Source organism: Neodiprion pinetum, chromosome 1 (genome assembly GCF_021155775.2).
Source record: "Neodiprion pinetum isolate iyNeoPine1 chromosome 1, iyNeoPine1.2, whole genome shotgun sequence".
NCBI classification, from domain to species: Eukaryota; Metazoa; Arthropoda; class Insecta; order Hymenoptera; family Diprionidae; genus Neodiprion; species Neodiprion pinetum.
In genome coordinates, this window is record NC_060232.1 from 39,033,871 (window position 1) to 39,059,751 (window position 25,881).

The 25,881-nt window shown below is 40.6% G+C and overlaps 2 protein-coding genes across 2 annotated transcripts; both read right to left on the minus strand.

The window, feature by feature from the left end:
* Nucleotides 1-15,466: 15,466 nt before the first annotated feature.
* Nucleotides 15,467-25,637, minus strand: LOC124224860 (uncharacterized). Its single transcript, XM_069138194.1, has 15 exons — nucleotides 25,494-25,637; nucleotides 25,236-25,399; nucleotides 25,084-25,128; nucleotides 24,867-24,967; nucleotides 24,564-24,777; nucleotides 24,265-24,451; nucleotides 23,995-24,147; nucleotides 23,240-23,645; nucleotides 18,723-18,927; nucleotides 18,571-18,615; nucleotides 18,256-18,365; nucleotides 17,923-18,130; nucleotides 17,636-17,828; nucleotides 17,215-17,367; nucleotides 15,467-16,446 (listed from the first exon to the last, which is right to left on the minus strand). Exons 1-15 carry the CDS (start codon nucleotides 25,555-25,557, stop codon nucleotides 16,049-16,051), a joined length of 2,646 nt encoding a protein of 881 aa, XP_068994295.1. The 5' UTR covers nucleotides 25,558-25,637; the 3' UTR covers nucleotides 15,467-16,048.
* LOC138190935 (neuronal acetylcholine receptor subunit alpha-7-like) lies at nucleotides 19,603-22,112 on the minus strand. The gene is made up of 8 exons (XM_069135841.1): nucleotides 22,005-22,112; nucleotides 21,716-21,879; nucleotides 21,558-21,602; nucleotides 21,338-21,450; nucleotides 21,029-21,245; nucleotides 20,645-20,837; nucleotides 20,421-20,573; nucleotides 19,603-20,182 (listed from the first exon to the last, which is right to left on the minus strand). The coding sequence occupies exons 1-8, from the start codon at nucleotides 22,066-22,068 to the stop codon at nucleotides 19,773-19,775; spliced, it is 1,359 nt and encodes a 452-aa protein (XP_068991942.1). The 5' UTR covers nucleotides 22,069-22,112; the 3' UTR covers nucleotides 19,603-19,772.
* Nucleotides 25,638-25,881: the final 244 nt, after the last annotated feature.

Consider the following 25,881-nt stretch of genomic DNA (forward strand, 5'->3'; position numbering starts at 1 on the left):
TATGTACATATATATATATATATGTATGTATGTATGTATATATTAATAATATGTATATATTGCATCGGGTAGCCCGAAGCGGCGCCGATCAGCGTCGAGAGCTGGCGCAGTTGTACGTAAAGGTATAATAATATACATATATATATATATATATATATATTTATATATACGTATAATATATACTCTGAGAGGCTGCAGAGCCGCGAAGCCGACGCTTGCAGGGTTTCGATGAATAAAAAAAGATAGAGACGGAGGGAAGGAAATGGCGCTTATTGCACGTACGTACTTACGAACGCGTGTATGTACGCTTAAAGAAACGAAACGCGATAGAGAGAGAGAGAGAGAGAGAGAGAGGGATAAAAAGCAAAGGAGATAAAAGAAAGAAAATTGGACGCAGTCGTCGCGTCGCGTCGCGTCGCATCGCGGGCTCGGAGAGCTCGACGCTCGATCTCTGGCTTCGCCGTTGGCTGAGATACGGAGAGCTCTCGCTTACGCGGCCGAACCGGGCATCGAAGTCTCTTCATGGCCGCCCGCCTCACACTATCAAGACGAGGTAGGTATACCTGTAAGACTGTCTTCGTTACTCGGAGCCGCGCTCTTTGAATGGTTCTCAACCGGTTAGAAGAGGCCCCGTTTCATTCAAGCGTATTCCTTCCGTCTAGCTACGCGCTCCTTCTTAATTCTTATACCTTATACCTATTTCGGTAGGTACCCACGTACCTTATACGTACGTACCTCGTACACACCCGCATGCGAATTACGTGTACGCGTCGTCTCAACACGTTGACCCGCCGCAGTTGTGTACCTACGCTTGCATCGATTGGTATTATAACTCCGCTGTAATGACATTAATGATAGATCTTATACGCGTGCATGTACGTACCTACCACAGTGCGACTTTGTATCTATATTCTTATACGTATTTACTCACCTACTTCAGATGGAACTCAAGATTGTACGAGTCAAAATTAGAGTCCGAATAATGGCCTCGGGCATTCAGGTCACGTGTCTAATGTAAGAGTCCGACGATAAGATATTATTATGATTGTGATACTGAGAGTCCGTGCGGTAGCCGTATAAACGCCGGAATTGTAACAGTCCGCGGCAAAGTCATTTCTATGACTACACTACTGAAATACGTCTATGTTATATATACGAACCGATCATACGTCGATCGGTATGTAATTTGGACCATTGTACGCGCACTGGGATCAAAATTTCCGGTCATGACAAAAAAAAACAAACAAACAGTAACAATCAGCAATGCGGGATCTATCGTTATTATACATATAATTACACTATAATATGAAATATTATAATAGGGTCAATATGGTGCTGGATATGTATACTGCACTGAGAGAAATTTTTAGTTCCGGTTACCGCTCGGTCCTTAACTATTTTCATTTTTTAGCAGAATCGAAAAATATAGTTCTAGGTAAAAAATCAAAATTAGTTTTCTAGCTTTTACCGAAAAGTCTAGTATCCGTTACTATTCTTCCTCATTACGATCGCTGTTGCTATATTTCCTTGCAACTGATGCGAAAATTTAATGCTCGTGCAAGGATAAATTGACGTTAAAGCCTTATTTAACTAAAAAAGTAGAGTAAACCTCAGAAACTGATTTTGCGTTACAATAACCAAAAAAGGTTCGACGATAGCGCAAAATGGTTAGGCGTACCTCGTCTTTCCGTAATTCCAACAATATTCAAGCAGTTTTTTTAACGGTACCCGTTTAACTGAATTTTTCAAGTTACTGTAACAAGTAAAATTTTTCCCAGTGTGTAACTAATTGAAAAGTGTGCGAATGCTAATCGATGTAAAGTGTGAACCGATACTCGAACACGATATTGTGTACACAACGTTTGCTATACGTGTATATGTATATTAAACAAAGAACTTGAGTAAAGGATGGTTGCATATTGATCCCGAAACCTCGGCGCGTCCAACAGTCTTCAAGTCTTTCTAATTTTGGACTCGGCCTTGGCCTGGCGTAAACAAATCAATAAAGATAGCGTTTCTCTCTCACATGCCATAAGCTGGCTCCGCGGACTGCGGTTATGGCTGTACACACATGCTTCCACACATCCGTACACTGTCGCGGTTTTATCATCTATAAAACATCGACTAACCGTTCACACACCTGCGAGACGGGCCGGTACACGTATGATATTCACGCGAATCCGGACCTCGGTGTCAGCCATACACGCGTATTTCACCCCGCGGTCCAGAGAGGGAGGTGGAGGAAGCACTCTGGAACATACACGTGGATGCCACACCATACGCTTGGATGAAACGCAGGTATCCATGTGCATGGGTGCACGGACACACGGTCAGACATCTTTCTTCTTCTTCTTCTTCTTCTTCTTCTTCTTCTTCTTCTCCGTTCGCTCGGCCTATCCCATCGCTCTTTCCAGCTTCCTTTTTCATTTTTTTCACTCTTCGAAATTCGAACACCACATGTAGACCTAAGTTACACACATGTAACCCGTATTATCCTCTTCTGCAGTGGCGTAGGACGCCTAAACATGTGCGGGATGTATAGCGCGGATGCAGATGCATCGGTACCTACTTGATATTGGGAACATCGACGGTTGTTTCATTGGTCTCGCTGCCTAATGTCGAAAAACATGACATCTAAACGCAGGCGTATTAGTTTACTTGAACCAACTGCTACGTGGGTACGTATGTTTGTGAACTTTCGACGTGTATTGTATTCTTCTAAAGACGACACGTCTCGTTGCAAACTGTTTTGACCTTTCGCTGTAGTATTATTAATATTATTATACAAGGATAAGAATGTATCCACTATACATATACTGACAGGTGACTTACACGATGGGCTATTAATATTAATTCAAGTGTAGTTATTAGTGTACGTCAAAACTGAGGATGCCAATTTATACGCCCACTTGGTCAAATGTATGAGCACGATTAACCATCGGGCAAAAGTTTATTTCTTACTTGTCTGGCAATGAGGATAGGTATACGAAACCACGCGAATTGCAACTCAGTGTCAAACAGGTGTCGAACGAGATCTGTCAAAGAAGGTTCGTTGCAGCTCTGCACTGTATACTCCTTTCATTGTGAAAACGCCTCGTGGTATTGACAATGAGCGAAATGGTGACAAGCCGTTGTTGTCGAATGACACAATGACAGAGCAGCTGAAGTGGAATTTGAAAATCTCTTTCAGTCACAAGAACCGTTTATCCGGACGACTTGTAAAAGACGAGACAAGTGAAACGATCCGTTTCAATTTTCTCAAATTTTGACTTTCGGTAACGTGTCACGTTTCGATTATATAGAAAAAATGCGACGACTGTTATAACATGTGCGTACAACACACAACTACTGCACTCTGAGGCAGAGCTGTAATATATTACGCAATGTCAGCCTACGCACTCATTTATCTCCGCCCATGATGCTCCACTTCATACTTATACCTTCGTCTTGTTCTTATTCTTCTTGTTCTTCTTCTTCTTCTTCTTCCGGGGACCGGAGAGTGCAAGGTATGGGAAAAGATTTAAATGACACGACGTAACACGCGAAGCGAGCTACAGGTAGGCTGCAGCTTTTGTAACTGACTAACAAAATTGCTTGTCTGATAAACGCGTCTGACAAGACGTAAATAAAAAGTAAATAAGCACGATGAATAAACCGACCAAAAGCTGCGGGTTCGCATAACGTGCAATGTGTCGTATTCTCAAAGTATTTGTTTCAAAGTGTCGGAGGAAGGAGAGTCGTAAAAACGATGAAACAGAAACGACGAGCAATTTACTTTAAAATCAAGTGCAGAATTTTGATTCATCCACACGATTCATTTTTAGTGATTTTTCTCGATTTTCAATAATTTCTCATCGAATTCCAGGCAATTTTACCGAAATTTTTAGGTCGAGCACAGTCACTGGAAAAAATCACGACGAATGATTTAAAATTAATGAAAATCACACAATTCAGACTCGGACTAATATCCGCGTATATACATATAATATTTTCAATTACTTCGTTTGGTTCCTCGCGATCCGATTTCAATCAGTCGAACATTTATTCGAATCCATTCCCTTAAAAAACAAAAAAAAAACCCCTAGCCAGCAAATTGTAGCGTTAATATAATCATACCAAGAATTTCACCTGCCGAAAAAAAATTTCTCACTCCAACAAGTCCCAATGTGTTGGATAAAAAATTTGACCTGTAACGAAAAACGTTCTTGCTGATGTGAAAATATCGTGACGAAAATTTCCTTGATTTGGCTAAAACTCCCCGACCCAACGCTTAGGTATATTCATGAATAACCCTCTCTCGATAAAACTGAAAATGCAATATCGTTTCAACGATCGAATCCATCGACACGATCGCCTCGCAACGAAACTACAAAACCCATAATCATGCACCGTGTTCGCATTATCCGGTCCCAGAGTCATCGGGGTCCGCACCCCTGGTTTCGACAGGGTGAGGTTACCTGGGCCTGAAAGGGGCCTCAACACCACGCAGGCGCGGATTCCCCGGTCTGCGTCAGTGCCCGTCTATAGATCAGCGGCGTCGCCGCAGTCGGCGTGTTTCTTTATTTTCGTCGGCTATACTACCCGCAGCCCCCGTGGTCCACATGGTCGCGTAGGTTATACAAGGTGCCTCACGGCATACCTAGATCCGAAAAATCCCTGGGGATCAACGGACCTGCAGCATCAGGATCCTATCCCCTTGCGCGGTCTTACAGTCACGGCGTTGATCCGGTGCGGAGTCGAAACGCCGTGTATAGGCCTCACCCCATTGAAATTCTTCATCCATGGTGCATGGCGGGGTGGCAACGCGTTGCACCTGTCGAAGTTTAACGGTGCACGCAACGTCCCCGAAATCCACCCTCGCAACCGTCCGCTCTCTGTATTATTATACCTGCGTAACGCTGCTGCGCCGACCGCCGAAATAGATCTCGTCTAAAAGCTAGACGACCGACACCTTCCGAGGTGCATCGGCGTGGCTTTGTCGAAAAGCCAACGTCTGATCTCCTCGAAACCGAGGCCCTTCACGCTACCCACCCTCCCCCCCATCTTCCTCGTCCCTCCATTATACGCCTTACACACCTTCTCACAATGCAGCCTGTTCAACGCTCCATAGAAAACAGACAGACAGACAGACGGACAGTCGGACCGAATTGGGATGGATGTTCATAGACGGGGAGGAAAAGAGATATTGCCGTTATATCGGCTTAGCTTTTATTGTCCGCGTTGGCGTTTGAATTCTCAATTCGGCGTAAGAGCGGCGCCTCACTTTTCCCTTCTTTATTCACGCACTCGGTTGTGCGTTTTCTTTTTTTCTTTTTCACCTCAATTTACGAACCGATCACCGTTGCGCAATTTCGCGTATATTACGTACACCGCGGTACGTAGCGTACGTGTAGGTATATATATATATATATATATATATATATATATATGCATTGGCACGGGTGTACGTAGAAAGGCGCCAAACCGGTTGATGTTTGCTCCAAATCCTGCAAAGCCTCATCCGTGTATGCTCGCATACGGCTGTTAATTCTTTGGCCCTTTGCACCGGACCGTTTTTTGGTACACTTCTAACCTAACCTAACCCAACCTAACCCGACACACTCGAGCTTGAAGCGGTTTGGCCTTGACCCATCGACTTCTCGGTGCTACGTATACATGGAAGCTTGCATATCGTATCATGTTACAACACTGAGACAAATTTCATTCGTTACAGTAACTAGAGAAATTCAGTAAAACAGGTATCGTTAAAAAAAAACTGTTTGAATATTGTTGGTATTACGAAAAACGAGGTACGCCCGACCATTTTGCGCTATCGTCGATCCTTTTTTGGTTATTGCAGCGCAAAATCGGTTTGCGAGGTTTACTCTACTTTTTTAGTTAAACAAGGCTTTGACGTCAATTTATCGTTGCACGAGCATTAAATTTTCGCAACAGTTACGATGAAATATAGCAACAGCGATCGTAATGAGAAAGAATAGTAACGGATACTAGACTTTCCGGTAACGGCTAGAAAACTAATTTTCATTTTCGACCTAGAACTATATTTTTCGATTGCGATAAAAAATGAAAATAGTCGAGGACTGAGCGGTAACAGGAACTAAAAATTTCTCCCATTGAATGAATATTGTACAACCTATCGCATCCTTGTAAATGGATCCTCAAAATTTTCGACAAAATTAAATCACTCGCCGATTTCCATCCCAAGTCCTTCATGAAAAACTTTTTTTTATCTGTAGATATTGTTTGTAATATTGTAAAAATTTTATAGATAAGTGTAGTTTAAAAATTGAATGAACAATTCCGTATTCACGGTGCCTCTTCGTCTGAGAAATATTCATTTTAGAGCACACGTGTCAGCTGTAATCAGAATTTCAATTCGTAAAACCGAATTCACCGATTTTTCATTTCAGCAGGCATTTGCACTCGAATTAAACAAATATCTGCCTATATTTTACAAGTCTAACAATAAGATTAGGGTACAATGATCTAGTAATTCAAACACGGTAATTTTTTAAATCTCGGTGCACCTTGTACCATAAGTAATTGATAAAAAAACCTTTTTTCTTCTCTCTTTTTACCAAACCCTTGTCGAGTATTATATAACTTGGATATTCATTGATCGAATGAACGTAATTTATAAATTGATATCTTCCGCCAATTTCCGCGACATTATCAGAGCGGTAGAGAAAATACACGTTTATACATTCGCGTCGTGATATTTTTATTTACATTATACGTAGATATACGTGTACGGAAAAGTTGATGGTGAAACGTGCATCTGACATGACGGAGGAGGATTTTCATACACAGACTGCGTGTTCACGTGTCGGGCATTTTACGCGCAGGTTGAACTTTAGGGATATACTTTATACGGAAATAGTGCTTACGTGTATAGGTGAAAGATATAACATGTTTTATATAACCTCATACGAAAGTTCCGGACACGGTTGTAATAATTACCCGCTAATAGTTGCCTCCAGTGAAACTATAATATAATGACAAAGGTATGCGAGATATTGCATACATCCATCATGCGTATATATCCAGTGTATATACGTGTGTACGAATAAGCGTGATCATAGACTTTGGAATCTGTCTGTATGTTACACTCATATATTCTTTACAAGTATATAATTTTCGGTCTTGTGTGGATAGCGTTATAACGACGCGTCGTTTCAACTGCACGACCTCAAACAAATTCTATTATGCATGATTATAATATCGAAAGACAGTACGGTAAATAAATTATCAAACTCGTATACCGTTTACGATTGTATATTACAATTATTTCAGAGGTACATCGTATTGATATACGTTAAGAGAAAGAAGGAAGACGTATGTATGTTGTGCAAAAAAAAAGAAGAAGAATACGAAGAAGAAATCGCAAGGTAAAAAATTGTTAAAAAAACGTAACAGTGTGAAATATGTTATCTTAGCCCCTTGGTGTAAAACTTTAATATTATACGTTATAAACGCATGATTATAAATCAATTTATGTAGATTTGCAAACGCAAGGAATAAGGCAGATGTTACGCAACAATGATAGTATAATATTATACTACGAAGAGCCGACGCAGCTGAAATTATAATAATTATACATCAACAGTATCAATGGTAGAATACGCGGATAAGAATTTCAAAGACAGAATTTTTCAGAAAAACGCGCGCCTAACGGATGATATCGTTAGAACGTAATTACGTTGATGCACGTACACAATACACAACTATTTATACCGTTGAAAGTAAAAAATTTTTCCCATTTTTAATGGTGGGAATATAATCCGAGTATACATGTCACCGCATGTATAAAGAAAGCAAAGTAATTCGAGGTTAAAAAGCTGAACTTTTGTAATATCCGCAATTCCCTTACAATATAATGCGCATGCGCTAAACTTCGAGAGCAGTTGTTTTGTCAGGGCGACCAACCGTCATAAATTAAGATGCCAGCGAATATCGTACAAATTTTTGAGGTTACGTTCATGACGGTTGGCTGCTCTTGCCAAAATTTGCTTTCGAATTTCAACGCATGCGCTTTACATTTAAATAGACGACGAACCATTCAGCCGGTAGATAATCACTCCGTATGGGGCATTCCACAGCGACTCAATAAACGGTTGACCACAACATTTTTTAATTTCACCAAGGATTTTTCCTACGTTAGTACGGCCCCTGAAACGATTCCATAAAAATTTTCAAACCTTTGTAATCGCTCGTGTTTACCTTATGATTTTTTAAACCCATCGGAAAAACACGCAAATTCATTTTTATGGAACAAGAAAAAAAAAATATTTGGTTTCCAAAATAAAGTATTTTCACGCAAGGTTCACAGTGAGACCTCGTTGATATCCATTTTTTTTTTTTAATCATTTTTTCTACTTTTTTAACCGTTTCCTCTATATTCATACCTGTTCAAAATCTACTATAAAATTTTTAAACAAATCGTGAGTATGTTTTAGAAAACTGGAGAAACAGTTTGAAAAATCAATAATGAAATCAGAGACGCTATGTGTATTGTAATAGATTTTTAACAGGTATAAAAATAGAAAAAAATAATGAGATCTGACTTTGAATCTTGCATGAAAATGCTTAATTTCGGAAACTACAAATTTTTGTTCTTGTTTCGTAACAATCAATTTTGGTATTTTTAAAATGGATTCAAAAATTTATAGGCTTAAGACGAGTGATTAAAAAAATTTGAACATCCTTGGTAAAATAAAAAAATGTCACGATCAACCGTTTGGTGAGTCGGCGTGGAATGCCCCGTACATAATAGAAATAGAATATGAAATATCCTGAGCGTATGTAATCGTACGGAAAAATGGCGGTGGTTCTCTGTAATCGCATATCAGTTGGGATATCTCCAGATCTGCAAGCACGAATCCCGTGTTCCGCGATGCGTGAAGCGCCCGATTAGGTACCTATATGTACATACCTACAACAATTTTCCCGTCCGTCCGGAATATTACACGTATAATACACGGGCTCTTGCATCGCACGCTCGAGTTATTAGAGTTATTAATCGGCGTTAATTACGATCCTCATGGAGGTACAGGCACATATTCTATGGACGTTGCGAGGCGTCGTCGTGCGGCTTGCGGGAGCTCGGCGACACCTAAACGGGCCCATTCGACTCGCCGTGGAGAACGGCGCAGAGTTGGGACCAATCCGATTTCGCATAAATCATAACCAACCTCGCCCAGCTCCACCCTGATGCAGAGTGCAGAGACACGAAGCCTGCACGCTATAACGAATCCAGCAACGACGGTCAGAAGTGTAAATTATCCACGGCTGCTTACGAGCTTGAAACTTCTGCCGAGGAATCGAATTTTAATAAATAATTGATACGTGAATATTGTATGGAAAATAACGGTGCAAGAAGGGACGGAAATTGGAATGTTAATCTTGCGTGTCTTTACACCGAGAGAAATTTTTAGTTCCGGTTACCGCTCGGTTCTTGACTATTTTCATTTTTTACCAGAATCGAAAAATATAGTTCCAAGTAGAAAATGAAAATTAGTTTTATAGCCGTTACCGGAAAGTCTGGTATCCGTTACTCTATTCTTTCTCATTACGATCACTGTTGCTATATTTTCTTGTAACTGTTGCGAAAATTTAACGCTCGTGCAACGATAAATTGACGTCAAAGCCTTGTTTAACTAAAAAAGGTAGAGTAAACCGAAGAAACTGATTTTGCGTTGCAATTACCAAAAAAAGGATCGACGATAGCGCAAAATGTTTACGCGTACCTCGTTTTTCGTAATTCCAACAACGTTCAAACAGTTTTTTTAACGAGACCTGCTTTACTGAATTTTCCTAGTTACTGTAACAAATGAAATTTTCCCCAGCAACATAAGGAAAATATGTTTTTCTCCTTGAATTTTTGGTTTCGACAGAAAAAAAATTGTGTTCAGGGTTAACGTTCTAAACCCAAAGAAAAAAGAAAAAGATATGACTCGAATTACTTTTCACACAGAACAAATATTTTTCACATTTTGTCACAAAATCCAGTTTATCGCAATTATCCGAAAGATTGTGTTAATTGCAAAATGATTTCATAACGATTTCCCTGAATGCATGAAGAAAAAATCATGTCACACGATTACTCGAAATGGATTTATTGGTAATGGTTCTGATAAAAATTTGAAAAAACTTGAATGAAATCTAAATCCGCACTATATGGTTCATTAATTGAAACATATTTCATCATATTACACATTATAAACAAACATTCGCTTCCCGAAAAGAACGATACTGAAATGAATAACTATTATTCGGACCATCCAGCATGATTGTTTCGTGTTTAAATCATTCATTTTCAAAGACCGCCCGCCTCCATTCTGTCCGTTCGTTTTCACCCCAGGAATAATAACTGCTCGTTGTTTAGACGTTGTTTAGGACGCTGCGAGTGCCAATTGAAAGATGCCAAAGTTCCGCTGCACAACTCAAACAACCGTGCATGCAACGATCGGTATGCTTAGTATTGCCACAGGCGATTCCCGACTATTCTATCGTTACGTAGACAGGCACATTTATTGCCGGATAGGCCGACTAATCACGACGAACCTGCAGATCAACGACGCCTTCCGCCTTCCAACTCGTCGCGTGAACATTCGCCAAACCGAATTCGTTATATCCGATGCTTTGTCGCACCCATAATCGATACTTTGCATTGATTTCGTGTGAATTTGTCAAATTTATATACTTTTGATACAATTTTCACAGCTTATCTACCTTCGAATTTGAATTAGAAGATGAATAAGGGAATTCGAAAAATGGTAGAAGAAAAGAAAAAAATTCAATGTACCTTGTTGTTTTATATATACGCACAGTTTTTGCTTTGACGAGTCAACCATACTGTAGAATTGCTAGGAATAATTATTGCACGTTATATTTATACAGTCAGTCTGCAGGTATACAATAAATTGGTTAACGGAACAATAAACTTTGTGAGTCGATCATTACAAAATGCCACAATTATCGCCATATTTCTTTTTTTGTTTTTTTTTTTTGCCTGCGTATATAACGTAAACGGTCAAACTTAGTTGAGAATGGAACGGTAAGATAATAATATTACATATGCCGCTTCACAGGTGTGTGTGTGTGTGTATAGGTATAATATTCATGTGTGCAATAGAATATGTAAGAATGTAACAGATTATTGGGTGATTGGGATTTGGCATCAGACGTAAGTTCGACTTAATTACGGTTTATAAATCTAAGCCGTTGTCGAATTTAATTTTTCCGTTTCGTCTGTATTTTTATTTCGCATTATTATCGATACGACTCTTTTCCGTTTCTGTATCGAGAAGAAGTTCCGCTCAATAATCGCGACGATTTATTCGAATGCGGGTATTAATTTACAGGTGCACCGATGGAGGAATGTCGGGAAAACAATTGTGTGGAAAGTAAGAGTATCGGTGAGAGTAAACAAAATAAAAGAATATCCCAACGTTTCGCACGAATTCCGGAAAGAATATTTTTTAAAACGTCAGAAGAAACAATGCTCAAAGGAGAAACGAAGAAGCGGCGTCGCATGCGCAGCAAAAACGATTGCGTGGTTATTTTTGCCTTGATATGGCGAGCGGCAATTTATTATTCATAATCCAGCAGCAGCTTGAAATTCGCGGTATATCCGAGTACTTAGGAATGTTTATGCCGAAAGGAATGGCGAGGATATATAAATATACGCCTCGGACGATCAGGGAGGGAAAACGGCACTGTCGCATTTATTTCACGGCGGAGGATCGCGAAAGCTGCGCTCGTTCGCAGGACTTCGAGAGAGTTAAAAAAAAAAAAAGGATCGACGAGATAAGCCGGAGTTCGGATTGACCGGGGACAGCGTTGTGGTCATCGCTGGGATATTTTTAGGATCTTAAAGGATACTTCGACGGGATTCACCGCGATTTGAATAAAACAAAAGAAACCGAAAAAAGTATGCATGTGTGTAGTATGATAAAAAGCAAAAGATACAAGTTGCGAAAATGAGAAGAAAAGAAAAATCCTGATCGGGTCCGGTGAAAAAGCGAGTAACATAAAACCTGAATATTAAGGACGACCTTCGAGAATTTGCATAAAAAGAATTGTTTGTACGGCTGTAAAACTGTAAATATGACGAATTGAAATAATCCAAAAATGAAAACAGGATTAACAACCAGATATAGAAGGCAATGAATCATACAAGCTTGATTACCTAAAATGAACAAATATTGTTTCAGCAACAAATTTTAACCCCGTTGTCAATTTTTTTACTCAATTTTCACGACAAATGACTGCGAGGTTTCAATAATTTCACTCGATATCATGCGATTTCAAATGTTATCAATTTCGAAGATATTCGACGATTTCGAACAACTAATTCCATCGTGACTTTTCGTGATGTTCAAGTGATTCGAACGATTTCCGATTGAATTGTAAATGATTTGGGTTTCGAACGATTTCGTTAAATTTTCAGGGGATTTCGTAAAGTACACAAACAGCCCATCGAGTGAAATATAAAATAAATCTTCAAAAGTACAGATTCTTCAGATCATAAGTACAGTCAAGTTTAATTAGCGTACGAACGAATGCGAATAACGATTACGAGGAATAAATTATTCGACGCAAGTGGCTTCTCGTATTTGAAATATCGGCTCGTTACGACGTCGAATCGGTGCTGCGTCGGAAAAGAAAAAAAAAAAAAAAATCGAAATCAAACTACGACGCAAGTTAGATAACAGATCTTCGAGCCGGTCTGAGAGCTCGGTTAACTCGGAGTTCTCACACGAATCGCAAGGTCCGAGACCGCGTCGCAGCTTAAGGGCGGACCTGTCGCCCCGTCGGTGTTTCGATGTTTCGTTAGGCCCGGCAGTGACCGGTCGAAACGGGTCCGATGCGCGACAACAATGAGGACGATAATGATAATGAGACAGGGAGGGAGGTAGCAGCCGGACCGAGTGACCGACAGATCCGGTTTGGCCAGTTTCCGGATTCCGGGGTCATCCGGAGGAGACCGGCGGTTCGAGCGGTCAACCCTTCCGCAGCCCCTCGCAGGCCGCGAGATCCGGTTTTTCCCCGTCGTCGTTTGAAACGAAAAAGGACGAGCCGCGCTGTCCGGAGGTCCGAGAGGTCCGAAACGGCCTCGTGTGAACCTCGCGACTTCCAGACGCTTTTCGCATTTCCTCTGCCTCCCGCAGGGGATGATCGGACGTCCCACCGCCGGCCGTTGTCCAGGCGTTTTCCACCCCTTCGACGGCATTGTGCGTCTCGGAAACGCGCGTATCCTCTCGCAGGCGGTGGGAACGAAAACCTGATCGGGGGAATCCCCGGACGGTTCCGATCCTAATTGTGTGCGTTCGCGATGTCCGTAACTCGTGAGCACGGCAGCAACTGGTCACTCGGAAAGACGGTTTTTCTACGACGTTGACGGTGGTTTTATGTTTATACATGAGGACGGGGTGCGTGCGACGTCAGTGACGAAACGTCTTCGACGCCGTATCCTCGTGAGTCGCGTTGTCAAGCACCGTGTCTGTGGGCATAATTTCATTGTATGATCGAGGATTTATAACGTCCAGTTTCACCTTGGTAAGGCAGCGCGTTACGGGATAGGGGTGCGAAAAAACCGGAATTCAAAATCGTTGGCCAACGGATATTGCGCATTTTTTTTTCATTCATCTTCTTTCTTCTCTTACGGGAAGCTTTATATATAGAATGGACAGCCTTGGTATAACGGTCGTCTTGACGTGGAAAAAATTTGCGTACAAAGTACGTGTACGTGTACAATAAAACCCCTCGGCAATCGTAAAACGAAACTTTTTGCATTGTGTAATCATTTCTACATCGCAATAGACTGATTTATCTCTGTTATATGCGCGTTACTAATGCGTGGGGATTTGGAAATTTTTTGAAATCGATCGCAATCGAGATTCGAAGAGAAACTTCGGGTACGAGTATTATTCCTACGTCATTAAACACAAATATAACCTGTCGAGATGTTCCTGCATCGCCTACGCGGCGATAGTTTCGGCGTTGAGTAATCCGGGAAATTAAACGACGGGACAGAAGAGCTTCCGTTCTACCGCCAGGAAGTAAATACCCGTATCAGTTATACATAGGTATACTATTTAATAAATATATTCTACAATACGACTGGTTTTTATAACCGTAAACAAACGTTTTTTTTTTCTTTCTTTTACCACTATATGTACATGTATACGCGCAGTTTGTTATAAACCTAGATTATAACGTTTTACACACCAGGTGTCGTTATACAAACGAATGAAATGCAAACGGTGTTAATTATCTTATTATACGTAGATGCGAGATTGAAAATAACGATGTTTGCTCGACCCGTAATAATATTATTCTGTACTTATAAAAGGCATTGATCTCTCGGCAATCATATACGCTGAGAAAAATTTCATTTTGTTACGGTAACTAGAAAAATTCAGTAAAACAGGTATCGTTAAAAAAAAAGCTGTTTGAGTATCGTTGGAATTACGAAAAACGAGGTACGCCTAACCATTTTGCGCTTTCGTCGATCCTTTTTTGGTTATTGCAACGCAAAATCGGTTTGTTCGGTTTATTCTACTTTTTTAGTTAAACAAGGCTTTAACGTCAATTTATCGTTGCAAAATCGTTAAATTTTCGCAACAGTTGCAAGAAAATATAGCAACAGCGATCGTGATGAGAGAGAATAGTACCTGATACTAGACTTTCTAGTAACAGCTAGAAAACTAATTTTCATTTTCTACCTAGAACTATATTTTTCGATTCTGGCGAAAAATGAAAATAGTTAAGGACTGAGCGGTGACCTGAAGATGCGTCGAATCTGAACACCCGTCTCAAATACGACACTTTACGCGGTTGCATCGCTCGCACAGATTTACTTACCCACCTTAATTTTATATTCACTCACCGTGTGTGCCACGCTTAATGTTAGCTGTTCACCGTATGTGGGCGAGACCTGTGCCATCAACGTTATCCCACGCACTTGCAGGCTTTATACACCCTCTCTCTCTCTCTCTCTCCCTCTCTCTCTCTCTCTCGCTCTCTAGTATTCAGTTGACAGGATGCTAAGGTGTGCGCTCACTTCAGCTCACCCGAGTCTTTCATCTTCCTCTCTTTGTCGCTGTTTCTTCTATGCAGACGTGCGCACTTCTCTTGGTTCACGTTGGACATGTGTTACGCGTAACAGGCATACGCACGACACAAAACGGAACATAGCACGTTGTTCAAAATGTTGTAACGATCTCGTGCCAGAACTTTCGAAGTTCACGTAGATCCATGAAATATTGGTGGGATAATACTGAGATTAATCAGCGTAATATCGTCATGTATAACTTTGTACCATTGTCTATACATTGGTCGATATCGCAAATTAAATATCGTTTGAATATGATGAGATTAATTATTTTTATGCTACCGGTATGTTTGCAAATTTATGCGGCTGTGTAGATCGTTTTCGTTTAAAATACGAAATCGTAAAAAATGCTGAAAATTGTTTTTTTTATTATGGTCACTGTCCGATGGTTTGGTTCAATGATATCGGAGATCCGGAAGGCGATCGGTCTACCATCATACAAATTTACTACCGGTCACATTTATCAGTACCTTGGAATTTATGTGAATACGACTTTATTGTGTATAGTTGCGTATAATTGTATTGTACAAACATGCGTGAGTGAAATATTTCAGCCCTTGACTGCAGGCGTGCAGAAAATCGAATTTTTTTTTCTGTCGCAGGCTTACATTGAATTTTCACAAAGTTCAACGAATTTTTCACCGAGCTCAAATCCTTTTCAAATTTTCGCAATCACCCTATATTTCAGATAAGACTACCGACGATGATTCTTGAACAAACGGTACGAATAACGAATCATACAAGTACGAATAAATAAATTGAGAGGATCAGTTTCGACGTCGTGACAGTTACGGCATCGCAAATTAAACATGGGTGTGTAAATTTTACCAAGTTATCTTCGGTACAAAATTTTTCTCTTCATCTTATTTCCAGTATACGTTAACCCCTCGAGAATGGATAACAAGATGCTTTCCTGGTTTTAAAGAATGTTCAGGAACGTACGATTTCGGGAACGCTCAGAATGTCGTTTTTAGGTGCCAGAACGCATATCATGATGACGTAAGTCCAAAACACAATTAGAAAAGACAGTCGGTCTAGGATAGTGGAGAGCTGTTGCCACCCGGTTGACCTCCCGGAGTTGACGTTGTGCGAGATAAACTTCGCGTCCGTCGATCCGACATTGACCTCCTCTGCTCCGAGTGTCCCGGAGGCTTTAGGTCTCAAAGCGGTCAGCAGGATCAACTGGCCGGTCCTGCTTGTCAGGATCGCGGATGTCGTCGAATCCAACCAGGCAGGCGTTGCGATCGATGTTTCTCCAAGCTGGCGCAGGAAGACGGTCAGAAAAAGGGCGAAGCTCGCGATGATCATCGAGCTTTGATGGAAGTAGACTGAAAATTGTCGGCGCTATAGTTCCGTCCGTTATTGAGATACGTTCAAATTAAGGACGCACCGGCTACACATTCTGAACGAAAAGTGAGTATCAACGATAATATCGAATATATACTTTGTGATAGGATAAGAATCGGAACAAAATCAACAATAATAATGACGGCAAGGAAATTTAATGCTCAAAATTTAGCAATCAATTGTTTAAAACAAAACATTGCTTAACAAATTTTGAGGGAATGTTTTTCTGTTTTTTTTTTGTTTTTTTTTGCGATGTGAAATGAATTTCTTGATTTTTGAAAGAATTCTTTCAGCATTTTGAAATTTCCGTTTGCGAAAATTTATAAAGACTGTATTTACGAAACTATTCGTTCAATGTTCCGGAAACTTCTTAATTGTAATGTACAACGTTTTTGCGAAGACGTAGCCAAAATTCACGATTTTCCGCCATTTTTCGAAATTGAAAATTTTTGAAAACGCAAGTTTCAAAATAATGAGAAAATTCTTTAAAAATTCATGCGTATTTAGAAAAATCAACGAATTCATTTGACACGACAACAAAAAAAATTTGCTGAACAATGTTTTGTCTAAACAAGTTATTGATCGCTTTTCGGCATTATTGTTGTCGAAAAACAATTTTTCTTATCGTCTTTACTGTGGTCAATTTTTTCCCGATTTTCCTCTTATCTTAAAGTATTCAATATTGATATGAGAATGTATAGCCAATCCATCCTTAACCGAAAATATACGTAAATTGATTCGATGCTTACGTATCGAGGGCGTGCTCGAACCGTTGAAAGGCACTTGCTCATTCACGTCCCAGATGCAGATTAAATGGCAGATCAGGTTGAGGACTGCCGCTATCAATCGTTCCGGGGAGTTTGGATGCAACCAGAGTACCGTTAAGGTCACTATGATTAGTACTAGAATGAAATTACACGCGTGTTACGTAAGATAGATGCATCGTTTGTGGCCATCTTTGTAAGAGTCTGTGAGTATTTATTAATTTGACTTTTGTTATTCGAAAATCAGTGTTTACGTGGATGAAATTGAACACTTCCGTACCACTTGTGACAGAGATTACTCAGAATGAATGTAGCCACAACTGGTAGATACTAACGTCACCCAAACCGTTACGGTTATTCTATTTGGACCGCATATTTACACCACGATAATTCAATTCGTACTTACGAACTGCCGGTGTGATTATAGTCGTCTGCATCATGGTCGAGTGTCGTTCAATGATCAAGCTATAGCTTATCGTTGGAAATGTGAAATTGACTTCCGGAAATCCGTCGATTCTCGTAATAGAGGTGATCGACAGCAATCTCCACTCAGAGTTGGGTACGAATTGAAATAATTCTACCGCTGGGTGGGAGAACATCTGTCGAGAATCGGTATTTTCTTTTTGTGTTCTCTTCAATACAAACAATAGGACGAGATTGTGCCAACGCTGTGCATGCAAGAAATGTACATACCGTCGGATCCCAGATGCGATAAGATATTTCCTCTCCTTTGTACGTCCAGGAACCGAGAAGAATTGTACAATTGTGCCTGTCGAACGGCCAGTCCCGGTAGTCCGAAACGCAACTTGTCAAATATTGGACCATCGGGACACATACTACTAGACCCATGTAATGTACCAAGCAGTTTGTTGTCTGCATTCCGTCGGCGCCAAGCTCGACGCTATGCAATTATAAATAAAAGGGTTTAGCAAAGGTAATCGAAGTTCGCCGAGTCATGTACAGGATACTGTTATACAGGCGCATGTTTTACCGATCGAGGAAAAATTATGTGGAATTAGAACTTACGAGTTGTAAATCGATATTGGCGGCACCCAAATTTCATCACTGGTGACTTGGACGAATGTCATATCTTTATAATCCTTCGTCGTCCAATTGAGATGTTCGTCCCTCCATTCCTAGAAAAAAAAACATTATTAATTGACATTTTACCGTAATTTTTTTTTTTTAATTTTGTCCGTAAAACAGCTTTTGTTAAATTGAACTAGATGTAAAATTTACGGACACCGACAAGAGCCGCGATAACAGCGAAGTTAAGGATTATTTCCAAATAAAAAGCAAATTCTTTGTTTTCCACATTCTGGAAAATGTTCCGTCACTCACCAATGACATCCAAGCGTGAAACCTGAGGGTATTTTCACGATCGTACTGCAACGGCAAAGATTATTTAACGTGAGTATTGTGAGCGAGATTCGTTAACGGTGGAGAAAATTAATAATCATGCGTAATTTGAAACGCCATTAAATACGACTTACGAAGTCGATGGATTGCGGAAAGAGGGTGACGTGCACCTTGGTGGTCGAGCTGTCATTGACGATCGGACGAACGGTTTTGTCATAATTGCATAACAAATGCCTTCGTAGACGCGAAGCGGCCGAGATTCCTGGCGCCTCGCTGTTACAGTCGCCGTTTGCCTCAACTGGCAGGGATTCCAGACGAAAGAAAAAGGCGTTTGAAATACTCTAACGGACCAGGGAAAATGTTTGTCAACGCTGGTAACTCACCCCAGAATTTCGACGTAGAAACGACGAGGAAGACGAATCCAAGGACGGGCAACGGCGAATTCATGGCGGAAGAAACGCGCGGAGCTCAACTGCGAGAATAGTTTAATAAACTGATTCTGAAATACGAGAGAAACGGTAACACGCGGACGCCCATGAAATACGAAACTTATATACGCCCCCAGGGCTGGCTGCGACGAGCTTATCTATCGCCGATTTGATTCCGTGAGACTGGATGCGCGGATATATCCAGATCTGGAAATGCTTTGCCGATAGAGATTCATCGTTGTAACATCACAGTCGTCGCGGTAATGTGACGTGAATTATAGAAGATACGAATAAATGTATATCACGAACGTGTCACGCAATATGCTCGTTATAATTTTGGAACTTGGTATTTACCACGTCGACAAGACTTACGTTACACGTGAAGGTGATCCGAAGCTTAGGCTACGTTTAGACTTTTTTTAAAACAAGACGGAAGTACGGGAAATGTGTGAGAAAAATGAATTATCTCGAAACAGCATGTAGCTGTGGTTTGGATTAATCGTATTATTGAAATAAATTGACCGATAACTTGTAAAGTCGCGGCTTGATTCCGTGATAAATTAATAAAAGGGTATCGAGGTTCTGCTTTATTGATTCAGGTCAAATATTTATTATCCATTATTATAACGTGATTCCCAAAAGTACACATGCAAAAAGGCATCCGTCTAACTTTCTTGTATATACAGAACTAAATGAAGAAATTTTTCATAGGTTTGTTGTTTGTAATTATACTAATTCTACTCAAAGACGTAGTTACTAGAGTGGAAAGTTTTTCAAGCGAGGGAGAGCATCGGGGACCCCGTTAATGTCGTCCTTGGGTACGAGGACAAGTATCATGATTATATACGCTAAAAGCACGAAGGCAAAAGCCAGTCGATTCAGTAAGGTGGCTAGATATCGCCATGCGTCAGAGCTTTTGGAATCAAATTTAACCGAGGATCCATTCGAGGTCTCCGATCCGACACCGTTTTCCTCTGTTTCGAGTGGTGCGGCAGCTTCCGGGTTCAAACTTGTCATCGGGAAGGACCAGCCGATTTTGGTCATTGTAGAAGATACGGATACCACCCAATCAGGGGCGGTTATCGAGAATTCCTTCAACTGACGCAAGGCGACCGTCATCAAAAGGGCGAAACTGGCGATAACCATGGAACTGTGATGGAATACCACTGAAAATCATTCGTAATCAATTGGTATTCGGTTGGTGGAAAGGCGGGTGTAGTTCCAAGTTCAAAGAAAGCAACATTTCGTAAACGTGATAAACTACTGTACGTAAAGAGGAATGTGATTTTTGTTTCTTTGTATAAGCAGTCGACCGCATCAACTTCGTAATGTTTCTCTTCGATGCCATTTCTTTTAGGCATGGATTACCCAGGTACACGGACAGATTAATGATTTTCTGCTTACATATCAAGGGTGTCGTCAAACCGTTGCTAGGCACTTTCCAATTCACGTCCATAACGCAGATCAAATGACAGATCAAGTTGAGGATAGCCAGTACCAACCGTTCAATGGCATCTGGATCTAACCAGAGCACAGTCAGTGTCACGATGATCAGCACTAGAATAAAATTTCGAGTCATGTCCAGATCTGTGCGTCCTCATAGACCATTTAGGGTGTTATATACTCACGAACTGCAGGGGCAAGTATTGTGGTCTGCATAAAGGTTGAGTGTCGTTCAATTATTACGCTGTACACTATCGTTGGAAACGTGTAATTGAACTTTGGAAACCCGTCCAGTCTCGAAGCACTGTCAATGGACAGCATCTTCCACTCGTTGTTAGGTATGAAATCATAGAATGTTGACTCCGTCAAGTTGAAGGTCTGAAAAGGCAGAAATCGTGATGTAAGAAATACTAATTTCACAAAAACCTTGCATCTGGTACTTCGAAAAGGTGGTTCTAGATCGAACTAACAAATACGAATACTTATCGCCTCCCATAGACTTGCGAAATTGTTACATGCTTCAGTGCGGACATACCTGAATAATTATGGAAGATGTACGATAGTGTTACCTGATCCAGATCTTGAATGATCCGGATGTCCTTCTCTTTGTAGATCCAAGAACCAACAAACATTGTACAATTATGCCTGTCAAACGGCCAGTATCGGTAGTCCGATGCGCAATGTGAGACGAACTTCACCAACGCTCGACAGACCATATGCCCAAATAAATTGAGAATACACCTAGTTTTTGGTATTATGTTCTCTCTGTTATAGCCATCGTCTGCACTGTATGAAAATAAGGTAGTTGTAGGCTTACAACGAAAATAGAGTTTGAATTCATCTTGGTTTGTATATTAATCGTTCGAAATCAGTCTTACGAATTGTAGAGACTTATCGGCGGCTTCCAAATTTCATCGCTAGAAACCTTCAGTGCAGTCACGTCACTGGCATAAGGTTTCGAATACCATGCCAGATTTTCATCCCACCAATACTGAAAGATATTCTTTCTTATTTTTACTTATTCTCGCCATTAGCAAATTTAAATTTCCTATCGGTTCCAAAAATCCCGCATGAAGAATAAGCGCTTCAAAAACATACCAATTCCAACCAAGCCTGCAGCGTGAAGGTATTTGTGCTGTCATCCTGAAACGTAACAAATATGATAAAAACATTAAACTTCTACAATCACTAAATATACAAGCGTATAATTTCCAACACTTTTATACGCATATATATCTATAAATATGATGTCTTACAAAATCGATGTATCTTGGATGTAAACTGATTATCACCAGCGATTTCAATCCATCCATGTATATCGGACGAACTACGGGATCGTAATTGCAGAACAAGTCTTGTCGGAGGCGCAAAGTGACCTGGGCATTGTCCACTTTGTTATCACAGTCCAGAGCTGCGTCAACTGGCAGGGGTTTTAGGCAAAAGAGAAACACGTTCGGAATGAATTGGAAACACAAAAGAAATATCTATCATAAAAAATACCTAATCTTGTTGACAGTGAGCAAATATTCAATGATCGAAACTCACCGGAGAACTTTGTGGTGGAAATCGCAAAGAGGGTGAGCCCCAAGACTAGCAGTTTTGTATGCATGGCAGACCAGCGTGCTCAGGCAACTCGAGACTGAACCACTACGATAGTTTAATTCACAGAACCATGCGCAGTCGTCAAAATGGTGTTGCAGACGGTGCGGTGAAATCGGACACTGGCAAACGCCCCCAAGGACGAACACCGATTGATCTTATCGACTGCTGTTTTTATTCATTGGAACCAGAGACGCGGGATTATGCGTTAATGTGAGAACAACATGTGCAGTGCTTTACTTTCATTGCACACATCTATGTGTGTTAAACTTCATTTAATGGCCTCAAAATTGTTCGTTTATCGGTACATGCAATCTTTAGTCAATATCAACGAGAATAACGTTGTACTTACACTTCATCGGTAACGCCAAACAGCGCTTATGTCTATGAATCTGAAGCTGGGACACCATATTACAGGTCTTTTCACAAACAACGACACGTTGATGAAAAACAAGAAATAATCATTTCCAAGTGACACAGTGGTTTCCATTGATATATAGAACAGATCTTGACCTCAAGTTTTTATGTAGAGATTCTTGGACATGTAGGTCATTTGAGATAAAAGAAAAACATTAAATGGATTATTTGTCAACGTTTCCATTGATCACCTCGCACAAGCTAAATCTAACTCTTGACGTTCTGCGAGAGTTCTCTCAAGATACGTAAGGTGATACGACGTTGGTAAATTGTACAGAAACAGCTGTTACATGTCTATGTATTTTTTTTTTTTTAATTACATTCTGTGATCGATGGTCTGTAGAATCTTCTGACATAAATACATCACGATTACCTTCAAAAACATTCCCAGTCTCGACGTATTGCATTGGCAAGCATCAATTCGTCCGGTATAGAAACATTTCTTCCAATACGAGGATTGAAATCATGCTTGTTGGTCTCAGACTTTAGGTGGTGAATGTTTTATACACTTCTCATTAGATTTTTGAAATCACCTATCGTCGGCTCAGAGTCACGGCAATTTCAGCAATGCGTGAGCAAAAATTTGAAAATCTTGAATATTTTATCATCCATAACATCTAATTAAAGAAATTATCAAATGGTATATTTTTTTTTCGATACCCAAATTATGTCGATTGAAAATTATTCGGATCAAGTTTATTGTCGCGAAAATTTAAACCTATTTGACTCGCTGCTATCTTATTATAAAAAACAAGGTACTTCGCTAAGGCATGAAATAAAGTGAAGGTACATCGGGTACCTCGAAAACGTCGTTCCTAGGTATGAGAACAGTTATCATAATGAGATATGTAAGTAAGACAGTGGCAAAAGCCAGTCGGTCTAATAGAACGGCTAAATGCCGCCAAACTTTATTGCCGGTCTCAATTTTAATCGAAGAATCATTCGAGGTCGCCAATCCAATATTATCTTCGCCTGCTCTGACAGCCGCAACAGCTTTCGGGTCCAAAGTTGTCAGTACGATCAATTGGCCAGCCCTGCTCGCCAGGATTGAAGCGATAGCCAATGTCAACCAATCAGGAGGGGAAACCGACGTTTTCTTCATTTGGCGCAGAAGAATCGTGAGGAGTAGAGCAACGCTGGCAATAACTATGGAACCCTGATGAAATACCACTGAAAATTGTCAGTATTACATTGTTAACTGTTCCGTCGGAAAGGTATACTCGTAACGTGAACTACAACGAAAGGGATAATTATACGATTCGTATCTAAACGTTGTGTCGGTAAGAATTCAAGACAACAGACCGTGTAACGTAGTCAGGACGACTATGTGTTTTTCGGTAACGGGAAGTGCCATAAAAATGTAGCCATTACCGTAACTGCTTCTATTTTTAAAATTTAGTACGACGAAATGTATGTACAGTCGAGCCGGTTGAAAATACAGTGTCAATGCAATGTTCCAGCGTTGTTTTTCTCAGTCTATGATGTACCAATGATGTTACGATTTGTGTGTAAAGCTTACATATGGAGGGTGTCGTCGAACCGTTGAATGGGACCTGCTCGTTCAAGTTCATGACACAGATTAAGTTGCAAATCAAGTTGAGGACTGACACTACCGATCGCTCAACGGAAATTGGGTCCAGCCAGAGCACCGTTAACGTCAGGATGACCAACACTGTGGGAATTAGAGACATTGCAGCGTTGGATGTTACGAGAACGCGTGCGAGTTTCGATCCATCGTCATTTGAGATAAAATTTAAACATATAACGGTAATAAATTATAATTACTCACGAATTACAGGAGCGAAAATGGCGGTTCCCATGGAGGCTGAATTCCGTTCAATAACGACGGTGTATATGATCGTTGGAAATGTGTACCCCTCAGCGATTCCATCCTCTCTCTGAGTGTACTGAAACGACAGCATCTTCCACTGGGCGTTGGGTGTGAAATCGAACATGCCTATAGCCGGAAAGTGATGCTTTTCGAACAGAAGAAAATGAGGAAGAGATTCATAATCGGTATGTACGTAAGTCAAAACTGAAGAAAACAATCACGAGCACTCAACGATTACGGATATGCAATTATGTTACCTTGTGATCAATAGCCAAGTACTTTATTTCCTCCTCTTTGTAAGTCCACGAAGCAAGAACAATTGTACAGTTGTGCCTGTCGAAGGGCCAGTTCCGGTAATCCGTGACGCAATTAGAAACGTACTTCAAATCTGCTACGCAACCTATGTACCCATAGTTACTCAGAAAACAGTCAGTTTTCGGTATTCCATTGGGGCTCCTGCTCCCTCCCGCACTGCAGAAGTACGTAAAGCGAAAGGTTTAAAAAGAGATTGCAATCGAAATTTAAACCAATTCATATCAACTTTGCGAGATGAGTCTTACGAGTTGTAATGAGCTATTGGTGGGACCCAAATTTCGTCGCTCGTAACGTGAAGTAGGCGTGGGTTGTCACCGCGCCACATCAGATTTCGGCTTGGCCATGACTAAAACAGTTAGATTGGTATTGTTCTTTTTTCCTATCTGTGGCAAAATTTAGACACCATTTTAACATATGGAGTAATTATTATCACCCAGTCGTCATGCACGTATCGACACTTACCATTCCCAACCAAGCGTGAAATATCACAGTATTTGAATCTTCGTCCTGCAAGAATAGGGATTATACGTGTATCAGTTGGGACGGCCGGACTTTATCAAACCACAAAGATCTACTCATGAATTAACTTGATGACTTTAGGGACTATATCTTACGAAATTGATGAATTTTGGGAACAGAGAGAGAGCGACTCTGGTTCTGTCATCATAAAATTTGGCACGAACAGTGCGATCGTAGTTGCAGAGCAAATTTTTCTTAAGTCGTGAAGTGGCCGAAACACCCTGCGTACTATTGTTACAGTAGTCTGGGGCTGCGTCAGCTGTCACAAATTACGGGTTCGACGAAGTAAATGTTTATGTTTCACCATAAAAACACACGGTTTGTAACGTAACGATACGTCGTTTGGAACTCACCGGAGAATTTCGTGGTGTAAACGGCGAGAAGGGCGAGCACCAAGATCAGAAATTTCAGCTCCATGACAGAGGAGACCGCGGAAGTTACGCGAAGCAGAATAGTGACATCAGATGAATGAACAAAGCGACACACAAGCCTCGAATGGTCGAACACAGACGCCTTTGTAATTTGACGCAAACAAACGCCCCCAAAAGTTGCTTACGATAAGCTCATCGAATGCTTTATAATTTGAATTGGTGAAACTGGATATGCAACATTCACCCATGTGCAGATGCATCAACGGTCACTATCATTGTAATCTACATCATTTTTGCGGCAATATGCTTTTGTTGCATCACAGATGCTCTTAAAATCTTGTCACGACAATAAGATGTAGGTAATGTAAAT

Excerpts from the sequence above, each read along its gene's own strand:
- LOC138190935 (XM_069135841.1), bottom strand. The coding sequence starts at position 22,068 with ATGCATACAAAACTGCTAGTCTTGGGGCTCACCCTCTTTGCGATTTCC. Across the intron at positions 21,603-21,715 it reads ATCCAAGATACATCGATTTT|GATGACAGCACAAATACCTT; the intron begins GTAAGACATCAT and ends GTTACGTTTCAG. Across the intron at positions 20,838-21,028 it reads TCATTCAAGATCTGGATCAG|ACCTTCAACTTGACGGAGTC; the intron begins GTAACACTATCG and ends CTGCCTTTTCAG.
- LOC124224860 (XM_069138194.1), bottom strand. The coding sequence starts at position 25,557 with ATGGAGCTGAAATTTCTGATCTTGGTGCTCGCCCTTCTCGCCGTTTAC. Across the intron at positions 24,452-24,563 it reads ACTTGGCTATTGATCACAAG|CATCACTTTCCGGCTATAGG; the intron begins GTAACATAATTG and ends CTGTTCGAAAAG. Across the intron at positions 18,616-18,722 it reads TTCCGCAATCCATCGACTTC|TACGATCGTGAAAATACCCT; the intron begins GTAAGTCGTATT and ends TTGCCGTTGCAG.